General features: G+C 48.2%; 1 protein-coding gene across 10 annotated transcripts in view; it reads left to right on the forward strand.

Moving 5' to 3' along the window:
• Positions 1 to 3341: 3341 nt before the first annotated feature.
• BCL11A (BCL11 transcription factor A) overlaps positions 3342 to 10890 on the forward strand; it is a 121022-nt gene continuing 113473 nt past the window's right edge. For 4 of the 10 annotated variants that reach the window (XM_072635499.1, XM_072635493.1, XM_072635488.1 and 1 more), the window contains exon 1: positions 3433 to 5135. In XM_072635499.1, coding sequence (XP_072491600.1) covers positions 5081 to 5135 — 55 coding nt within the window. In that variant the 5' untranslated portion in view covers positions 3433 to 5080. Of the gene's footprint in view, positions 3406 to 3432; positions 5136 to 6092; positions 7742 to 10890 lie in introns of those variants that run through there. The other 6 variants (XM_072635489.1, XM_072635497.1, XM_072635496.1 and 3 more) reach the window with 6 other exon arrangements.

The raw sequence follows: 10890 nt of genomic DNA on the forward strand, positions 1-10890 counted from the left end.
TTCTAAAAGGTTACGTCTGGAGGCCACGATGCTCATACTTCATACAGAAAACTACTGAAAGGACTATGAAATCCTCTATGATTTACGCTCTCCCACTGCATTAGGGTATAGATCTACTCAGCTCTAAAAATACGATGGAGTTTCTAACCGACGTGAATATATGTGCATTATTTCAGAAAGTCTGTTAGAAAACTTGTCAACACATTATAAAGCATAAACCAGAACTTGGCTATTAAATACGGAGATCAGAGGCAGAATATATACTGCAGGAAGTCCTGGGAAAAGTCTCCCCCATTGGGGGGGGGGGGGGGAGGGAAGGAGCTATTAGCAAAGAGTTTATACACAGTATACACCAAAGGTTTAGAAAGAGCCCACGGACCATAATTACAACATAAATGGAATCAGCAAAGGCTTTACAACCCTAAACGTAGTTAACTGGACTGCCAGAAAATAATTTTAATATTGTCATAATTTATTACTCTCCAAAAGCCACTTCAAGAACGGTAAATATACTCATTGTATATCCAAGTGTGCTCGTTAAGCTTCTCTTTCAACCCCCCCTCCACAAAACACCTGCATCATTCATCTAGGCTTACATTAAAAAAAAACAAACTCTTAAAAGACCTTTTTAAAAAAGCCCCCCCCCCAAATTCCCCCCCCCAGCCCCACCCTTGGAAGGTTAAGTGAACTTCAGGTGAAGTGGGGGAGGAGGCAGCGGGGATGGTAAAGAAGAAGGCAGTACTCGTGGAGTATGGATCAGATGCCAATACAGTCATGTTAATAATCCAGACGGCATGAAATATGGCTTTAAGGGGAGGGAGGGGAGAGTTTCCATTTAATTCCGGGCATTTTATGATGGTAAAATTAAATATATGTTAATGGTGGAAACGTTACTGGTTCCCTCTCCACTGACACACACGAAAAGCAGCTGCAAAAAATTGGCTTTTTAATGTATGTTTTAAGATGTGGTTTAGGAAGTAACCCCCTGGAATCTCAAACAAGTGCAGTAATAAAGCAGACCTACTTGTAACTAAGTGCTTAATTTCCTATGATTTTTTTTAAAGAAAATCAATAAAATGTTGCCAGTTATTTATTGGAAATAACCACAGATAGATGCCCTGATATGTGCTGGCTTTAGAGAGCGCACAATTGTGTAATGAATTGTAATTCAGAAGACTGTTAAATGTGAACCACAGAACCTTTCAGAGGTAATAAAGTCATTACTTTTTACACTACATCCAGCCCTGAAAAGCTTTATATACGCCATTATAGATAAATCATATATATATATATTTTCACGACACACAGACATCTACTTATCTGCCTCCTGTATATATGGACTTTTATGGATAGATGGTACAATAATCAAATATGAAAATCCTGGGTTCTAAAAGAATGAGACAGTTTGCTTTTGTTACCTAAAATGCCTTTTATTGTGTTTAGTGCATTTTTTGAAAAGGAACACTCCGTTGCACTCCACTCCCCCAACCTTCTTTTCCCCCAATGCATTCCCCCTTTTCCGCCACCCCTCACTCAAGCAATGACATTCATTTGGTAGCTCAAAGGCTGTTTTTATAAAGAACAAGACAAAAATAGATAGTAGTGTAAGATAGATGCTGACCTGCTCTGAAGAGCCCATGAAAAAGAGGAAAATCATGTCAGGTACGTGCTACAGAGCTTTACTGCAAATGATTCCTTCCTGATTCTTAACAGGATTTGAGGGTTTTTTCTCTCTCAGAGAACAGGAAAATACACACGCACACACACATACACACACGTGCACGCACAACAAACCGCACACAGACAATCCCCCCACTCCTTCCTTTCCACAACTCTCCTATTCCTGAACATCAAAAACCTTTTCTTCTCTCAGAGGCTGCACGAAGCCTCCTTGGAATGAGAAGCCAGTCATTTTGAATCGGTTTAAAACTTTAGGAAGATGACAACCCGTTTAAACAGCAGCATGCAAGCCTACAAGACTGAAAGGTACAGATGCGCGCGCGTGCGTGCACAGTGTGTGTGTCTGTGTCTGTGTCTGTGTGTGCGTGTGTGTGCGCGCGCGCGCGGGCGAGCAGCTCAGCCAGGGGGTGGTTGAAGCTGGAGAAGCACCAGATTTAGGTAAGGTTTCCAAAAAAAGTCCACCAAGCATTTCACTTTACAGGGCCCATCTGCCCCCGCCCCCCCGGATTGGGAATATAATGGCTAGAAGAAAATAGGGGCTGTGCTGTGAGCCTTGAGGGAAGGAGAGGAAACAGCTCCTCATTCATTCAGGGGGCACACCTCCCTCCCCTTCCAGCTTTCCCTTCAGTCGGCTCCCCCCTTCTCCTAAACTCCTCACTCAAGTCTGGTCCTAGGTCTCACCGTGGCTTCACTCCATTCCTTCCTCTTCTGTTCCCCCTCCCACTTCCCATTTTTTGGGGGGTGGGGGGAGGAACAGAAGAAAGTCTGGCGGCTGGGTGCCACAGCTAGGGAGAGCAGAGGTGAGACGACTTTGCAGGCACGTTTCAGAATAAACTTTCCAATCGTAGGGGGTGCTGTTGCTGTACATTTTACGTAAAACTGAAAGTATCCCACGCCAGAGAGAAGCACGCTTTTTGACAGCGGTGGCGGCGGCAGCAGCAGCCTATGAGTGTGTGTGTGTGTGTGTGTGTGTGTGTGTTTGTGTGTGCGTATGTGTGTGCGAGCTCGCGGTCACGAGCATTAAAGAGACAGGGGTTCATTTCCAACAAGTCTCTCCTAATTTCTAAGTTTCATCAAGGGAAAAAAAAATTAAAAAGGAGAAAGGAAAGCTATCTGAGCCGTGTGCTTTCGGGGTGCGGTGGGGGGAGGGAGGAATGCATGCTTGTGGGAAGGGGGCTAAGTTCCAGCAAGGTTGGCAACCACTTTTCTTTTCTTCCCTGCTGCTTTTGTGAGCAAACTGTGAGATTCCTATTACCCGTTTTCTTCCCCTTTCTCTTTTCCTCTCCCTGGGTAATGTCATTAATACAGCTTTGCGTGTTAAAATATTTCTTAGAGTCACGGTGTAGCTTCTCTTTTCTCCAGCTACATTCATTCATTCATTGATTCATTCATTCTCCGAGTGTTTCTCCCTCCTTCCTTCCTCTCCCCCACTCCCAGTTTTTGAGTGAGGAAGACGTCCTTTTCTTCTCTCCCAGTCCATCCCAACAACAGATCGGTTTCCCCTCTGCTTCTAGTTTGTCTCGATGGGTTATCCTTCATTTAAAAAAAAATAAAGGCAATCTTTTTGGGGGAGTAGTTGGCACCCACACGCACACACATACAAAGCCCCCCCCCCTTCCCCCGCTTCTTTCCTCCTTCCCCCCACCCCCCACCCCCCCAGCTGGTACCTTACAACCTTGCAACTCGCGGGCTGCTCTCTTGGCCATGGGTGCTCAGTATTAAAGGGTAAGTTTCGGCGCGGCCGAAGCTAGTGCCGTTACCGCTGCATCTCCCGCCTCCAAGCTGCTTATCGCTCCTTCCTGAACGATTTTGCTCTCCTGGACTCTTCCCCACTCTTGTCAGTAACGGCGCTGAGTCTCAGAGTTGTGTTCCTGTCTTTATTTATTTATTTACCCTTCTCTCTCTCTTCCTTTCCGGGCCGCAGCACCTCGCTTTCCTCAGATCCGTGCTTTGCAGTTTCATTGACATTGTCCCTTCTCTTGGCACTCAGGCTTCCTTAGCCACCTATTCTGCCTGCCTTTGGGGTGCAGGGGGATGGGGGTAAGTAGGGAGATGCCGAGTTGGAGCTTGGGCTCCCCCTTTCCCCCCATCTCCCTCTCTGGTCGCTCCCCCAAACCTCTAGGATCTCCTAGTCCTTCCTCTCTCCTTTACACGCAGAATTTCTCCTTTCCTCTCTCCCCAACCTGGGAGCCCGAGGCTCCTGAGAGCCTCTGCCTTTCTGGCTGCTACGGTACACAAACTTCTTTTGCAATTAATTCTTTACCACTCTCCGCAACACCCCCTCCCCAACCTCGGGGCTTTTCTCCTTGGGTAGTAACTTCAGAGTTCAGTTATAAACTTCTGGTTTTTCTTTTCGTGCTGTTTTTTTTTGGGGGGGGGAGAAAAAAGTTTCAGAAGTGCAGATTGATATCGGCTTTCACTTCTGCTCCAGGATGCATGCACGCGGGGCTGTGTGTGAGGCTAGCTGGGGAGGGGGGACGTGGGTGTGTGTAAGGAGGGGGGGTGTCCTACAGCAACTCTACCTGGTCGGCGGCCCCCCCGCCCCCGCCTTCTTTTGCTCCTCTGTCGTTTGTCTTCATCCCTTTCTACGTACACCTTTGGCGTATTATTTAAGCACTTCTGTCTCCTGTTTTAACCTTTCTTTTTAGAGGGTGGAGGAGAGAGGGGAGGACTTTCCCCTCCCCCCCAAACACACACCTCTCCCTTCCCCCTCCCCCTTTCTTTTCTTTCCTCCTGGCCATGCCGTCTCCTCCTGTACTCGGCTGCGGCCACTTGTGAGCTCCATGCCCCCGCGCCTCCCCTGCCCCCCTCTCAGCACTACCTCCTCCCTTCCCACCCCCCCATTAGGCAGCTTGTGTCTGGCGTCTGGAGAGCCCCCCCCTCCACCTCCCCCTCCCAGCACTGTCCATTGGCTTGTCCTGGTCTCTTTTTCATGTCCAGCCCCTGATGTGTGTCCATTGGTGTTAGCCTCCCCTTCCCTCCTCCCCTTCTCTCCTGCTCGCCCTGCCCATGTTTTGTATGTCTCTGTCCATCCAGGCTCCTGACGTTCAAGTTCGCAGGGACGTCACGTCCGCACTTGAACTTGCAGCTCAGGGGGGCTTTTGCCATTTTTTTCATCTCTCTCTCTCTCTCCCTCTCTCTCTCCCTCTCTCTCTCCCTCTATCTCTCCTCTCTCTCTCTCTCTTTTTTTTTTGCCCAAAAAAAAAGCCATGACGGCTCTCCCACAATTCATCTTCCCTGCGCCATCTTTGTATTATTTCTAATTTATTTTGGATGTCAAAAGGCACTGATGAAGATATTTTCTCTGGAGTCTCCTTCTTTCTAACCCGGCTCTCCCGATGTGAACCGAGCTGTAGTTCACCAGCCGCCGCCGCCGCCGCCTCCTACTCCACAACCCACCATGTCTCGCCGCAAGCAAGGCAAGCCCCAGCACTTAAGCAAACGGGAATTCTCGCGTAAGTAACCCAATAATAATAAATAATAATAATGATGATGATGATGATAATGAGGATGATGATGATAGGGTCGGGAGTGCCAAAGAGAAGATGGGAAAGAAAGGGTGCGTGTGCATGCGTTTCATTTTATTTTTGAGAAGGGGAGAAAAGACAACATTTAAGTGAGGTGTAAAGAAATTAAAAGGGGGAAACCCACAGCACCTCAAACCGCAACCGTGCTTGCACTTTTGGAGAAGCGTGCACCTCTCTTTTCGTTATTTTCCTTCCCTCCTCTCTCTTTTCGCCTTCTTTTTCTTTATTCCTCTTTGCGAAAAGAAACACTAGGATTTCTCCTCCCTCCCCCCTTTTGCAAAATAATTAATGATAATAATGAGAGTAACTCCCAGACAACCCCGGGGAACAGGAGAAGGGGAGAGGGATTTCTTTCTCCAACCGCCGGAAAGAAAAAAAAAGTCAAAGGCTTAAAAAAAATCCTGGGAAGAAAGAGGTGAGACTGGACATCGGACGCCGGCTCCCATGGTCAAGTGTGGACCAGAGAGAAAGTAATCACAATAATGCTAATGAATGGAAAAGTGGGACTTTTAGGGAGGGGGGACGTCCCCCCTCCCCTCCTCCCCAGAAGCCTTGTTGAGAAAAAGAAAGAGGTGGAGGAGAGAGGGGGTGAGAGGGAGACGAAGGGTTTGCGTTTGCAACGTGCGGGTAAAAGTGGCCGGTCGTTGCCTCCTTTTGTTTCCGCTCCGAGGTGGGTGTCTGTCCCGCTGTCTTTTGTGCCTCGCTCCCTCCCTCCTTCTATTCCTCCCTCCTCCTCCTCCTCCTCCTCCTCGTCCTCCTCGTCGTCGCCGTCCTCCTCCTCCTCAGCCGCCGCCGCTGCCGCTAAAGGGCAGCAGGGGCAAGGGGGTGGGGGTGGGCTGGGGGAAGGGAGGGTGGGGGAGATGTGGCTGCTGCCTGGACTCGGTTGGCTTGGGTTGCTGCCGCTGCCGCTGCCTCTGCCGCCTCTGCAGCCGCAGCTCGTGCTGGCTTAGCTCTTTGCTGGCTTTCTTTCTCCAGGGCCAAGGAACGTGCCCCTTCCCCTTCCCCGCCCCCTCCGCTCCTCGCCCCGCAAAAGACACAAAACGAGCTTGGCAAAATGCAAGACGATTTTTATTTTTCCTGTCCCCAAACAGAGAAGCTAAAAACCTCAGTAGATCTACTCTGAACCGAGATTTTCCAGCGTTGCCGTCCGCTCTCCCTCTCCCCCCTCCAAAAAAGAGGAGAAAATTCGCACGCACTGAGCACAAGGGGAAAAAAAATCAAACTAAAAACCGGATCAGACCACAACCCCCCAAACCCCTTCTCTTACAAACTTAGTCTGTAGGCTGCACAGAGAGGGAGCGAGGAATTCCCTCCTCTTACTATTTTTTGGAAGATTTTCAAAAAAAGTGGAAGTGGATTTTGATTGGGAAAAATCTCGTGTCTGAATGTTTACAAGCACCGCGTGTGCGGGAGCCTCCTGCCAACAAACAGATACAGGACCCAAGCTCACCAAACCAGACCGAAAGGGAGAAAAAGCAGCAGCAGGTCCAGGTTCTTTCTCTCCCCCTAACCCCACCTCAAACAATAACAGTATGAAAAGTAACAGAAAATCAGATGCTCTGGAATCAGAGGAGGAAAAAGCAACAACTTAGTCTCTTACCTTCTCTAACTCCCCTCCCCCCCAAACACATATAAATGACTGGAATTCACAGTATCCATCGTTAATAGGAAAACAGAACCTTTGGAAAAGCTAGGTTTTAAAATTATTTTGCAGAACAAGGAGGAACAACGCATATTTCCACCTCCTTCCCCCTCCCCGGACCCCTTTTGGATTTTCCTCCCTTTTCCTCCGTTGGACTAGGTAGGGGGGAGGTTTCTAAATGAGCTTTCCTTCTACTTTGCTTTGGAACTACAAAACTCCCCGGCACCTCAAAGACAAAGTGGGGGGGGCGGGGAAGAAGGGGGATACGCTTGATTCCTAAGAACAAGTTTGCGCTGAAGCTCACTGCCTGGTTCAGCGCTTGGGATCTGCAGGGCTGCGGGGCAATTCTCCCATATACTCTGGTTATCTACTTTCTCCCTCTACCCTGGCTGATTAGTTTGGGTTAGGGGATATGGGGGGATGTAGGTAGTGGTGTGTGTGTGTGTGTGTGTGTGTGTGTGTGTGTGTGTGTGTGTGTGTGTGTGTGTGTGTGTGTGTGTGAATAGCTATATTTGGCTGTAAGAACAGCCCTGGTGCTTGTCTTGGCCTGGGGCAAAGTTTGACTGCTAGAGAAGAAGTGTAAGGTATAGAAAAGCCCCCTTAAGCACCCCCCCACCAGCATTAAAAAAAATGTTTATTAAAGTTAATGACTACCTACTTTAGATGTCTTTTTTAAAAGGGGGAGGGATTGGTTAGGTTTGGCTCAGTAACTTGTCATACTTTTGAAGATCCTTTGCCTTCTTTCTACCCACCCCCACACCAAACATGTAGCAGGATCCCTCCCTTTCCCCACCCCCTTGCATCCCTCCCTCCTTCGTTTCCCCCATCCCCATCCCCCACTCTCCCCTAGCCACGCCGGATACCGAACAGACCGGGTGCGCAGCACTTCCAGGTACCCAAGGCGGGAGGGCAGTTTTTTTTTAATTTCCTTAAGACTTAGCAAAAAAAAAAATGTATATGCATACACACATATATATATTATATGTATATTTAAAGGAAGAAATTGGGGTGAAAAGTGAAGGTGAGGTTTTCACAGAGGGCAGCCCCTTCTAAGTTTCTTAATCTCGCAGCTGAGTTTTCAAACAGCATCACCCCCTCCCCATCAATCTTCCACCCCCACCCCTCCCTATCCCCATGCATGTACAGGGGTTGGGCAGCTAGTTCTGTGGGTGCAGGGGACTCTCTTAGGTTGACTTTTAAAAATATGAGGGGGTGATAAAGGGGGATATATGGGGGGAGCTGGCTGCTATCCCGGCCCCCAGCTGCATCATGCCCCCCCCCCCACCCATTCTAACCGAGCCTCAATGTTCTTCTATTCGGTCGCTAGGAGGCAGAGCAAGATCAAGAAAGCTCCGCGAACTTGAACCTGACCACTACTAACCCGCCTTCCCCCACCCCTTCCCCCCACCCCTCCCTTGAATTCTCAACGTTTTCCTTGGCGGGGGAGGACTGGATGCGTGTGTGTGTGCGTGTGTGTGCGTGTGTGTGTGTGTGTGTGTGTGTGCGCGCGCGCGCGGAGGGGGGGGGGGTTGGAAAGCGTGCGGCTGTGAACCGGAGAATTTCCCTCTCCCTTTTTCCTCTTATTTCTTTGTTCTTAATTTTGGCTTTCAAAAATAAGACGCCTCTCGCCAGAGCCTCTGCAGACACGCTTAGGGAGAGCTATGGATTAAAAGAACGTAGAAGCCGTGCACAGAGCAGGGCAGAATTTTTCTCTCGGAGTGGAGACGGTAGGAGAGAGGGAAAGAAGACGCCGCTTTAGAAAGCGCGCTTTCCCCCTGCTTTCCTCCCGAAGCGTGGAAGCCGCGGGACGGTTTCCTCCGCCGGAGAGCCGGGTTTGGCCGGTTGGCCCTGGGTCTCTCCGCAGAGGGCTCCGTCTCCCGGTCCCGATCGCTGGCCGGAGCACACACTTTCCCGGCCGGGCCCCGCTGCTTGCGGCTGCAGGAGCTGCACGCTCCGCTCCTGGAGCGGACCCTCCTCCCCCGAGCTCCTGCCTCCCAGCCTGGGAGTCCGAGCTGCAACAGTAACAGTAACAGTCCTCATCCCCACAACAGCAACGCCACCAGTGATTAATAATGAATAACCAGACTACCAAGGCGCGCACACGCTCCACATGCAGAAGGACATTCACTTGCAAAGCTCCCCCAAAGCGGACAGTAAAAAGGGGGTGTAAGCGTGTGTGTGGCGAATAGAATTTCTTACGTGACTTGAGGCAGAGGGGGGAGGAACTTAAGAGTATATGTATCTTTTTAAACCACTTTCTCTCCTCCAGCTCCTTCCAGACCCCCCAGTCCTCTTTTCACAAACTAGCAGGCAAGATGTATGTAGCCCTAGCCCCTTGCCTTATCGTGCTGGATGCTGTTGGGTTGGAAGCGGGGTGCGGAGACGCTGGCAGCCCCAGGGAGCCCCATTCTCCGTTCTCCCAGCGCTCCTCCCCCCCTTTCCCCTTTCTACCGAACGGGAAAAGGGACCGGGCAGCCTTTGCACGTGTTCGCAGCGAGCGCTGCTCGCATTGTGCCCAGCAGACAGTCCTCTCTTCCAACTTCACTTTACGCACAGCGCTTTCCAGCTGCCCCCCTTCCATTTTGCCCACCGTTAGCTCCCTCTGTCCCTCCACCTCGATCTGCTCCTTTCTTTTCTTCTGCCTTCCTTCCTTGGGCTTTACCTTTCTTTAATTTCCAGCATCCGTTTGTTTCCTTACCCTGACAATCAAAGAGATGCACTTGGAAAGAAACTTGAAGAAGGCATCTCTCTCTCTCTCTCTCTCTCTCTCTCTCTCTCTCTCTCTCTCTCTCTCTCTCTCTCTCTCTCTCTCTCTCTCTCTCTCTCTCTCTCTCTCTCTCCACCCTCTGTTTCCCCTCCCCCCCGTCTTCCGCCTCTCTCAGCCCCCCCTCAGCTTCCCTCCCCATTTCCCTATTTTTCTTTTTCTTTTTTACTCAAACGAGAGAGAAGGGAGAGATACCGGCTGAATCAGTGGCTGGGGCATTTAGATATCTCTTGTCTGTCTTGCTATGTGAATATTGAAATATTTTATTTTCCTCTTCTCTTTGCACGTGAAGGGAGAATTGGATGTTAATTTTATTTGTTGCTATTTCTTCAGAGCTCATCTGGAACTCCCTCCCCCTCCTCAGACCCAAGTTTATGGGGGTGGGGGTAGGGTGAAGAAGGGTAGGAAAATGGAGGGGGGGGGAAGAGTGTAAAATGGCTGAGATTAGGAATGTTTTTAGGGGAAGAGAAATTTGCATTAAAATACAGAGAAATTATCTGATGCCCAGAAAGGAAATGTTGATTGCCACTGAGAAAAGATGTCAATGCAAATCAGTGGCTAAACCAAGAGAATCGTATTTTCTTATTTCCTTTGTGCACCACTCTGTCTGATTTTTTAATAATAACAGCAATAATAAAAACACGTTTTGCTATTTCTTTGTACCTTTCTGGCCAAATGTTTTGCAAGGAACACGATGTTAAACGTATTTCATACATTAGGATATAATTCTTGTTAATTAGCAATAATTTACGTTAAGAGCATAGAAAATGTTGAGGTTACAGGTTTTATATCTGTACATTTGATCATCTTGTTATTTTCAAGAACTTTGCCTCCTATAAAATTAATTAGGTGAAATGTGGAGGTGTAATCAGCAACCTCTGAATTACCACTTCATTTCCTGGTTTTGATTGTAAATCAGCTCAGTCACTACATTTAGAAGACTTGAACCAAGTCTGTTTTTGTGTAGTATTACCTATAACTATTTGAAATCTAGGAGAATATTTTCAGTTTTTACTGGCAAGTAAGATTTCCAATTTCAGAAGAGGGCCTGGGAATTAAAAAAAAATCTTGAATGAAATATTTTTGGCCAAGATTCCAGGTACTGCTGATTTTAATACGTAAATATTTTTACAGTATTTTTTTCTGGCTTTAGATCTTATAACTTGTAATTAATACTCAACAGAAAGATATATTTACCTCTATTAAATTAATAATTCCTTAATTTAGACAGGAAGAATCTTGGAGAATGATTACCCTATTCAATTATCTCACTTTTT

Source organism: Notamacropus eugenii, chromosome 1 (genome assembly GCF_028372415.1).
Source record: "Notamacropus eugenii isolate mMacEug1 chromosome 1, mMacEug1.pri_v2, whole genome shotgun sequence".
In the NCBI taxonomy this organism is placed as follows: domain Eukaryota; kingdom Metazoa; phylum Chordata; class Mammalia; order Diprotodontia; family Macropodidae; genus Notamacropus; species Notamacropus eugenii.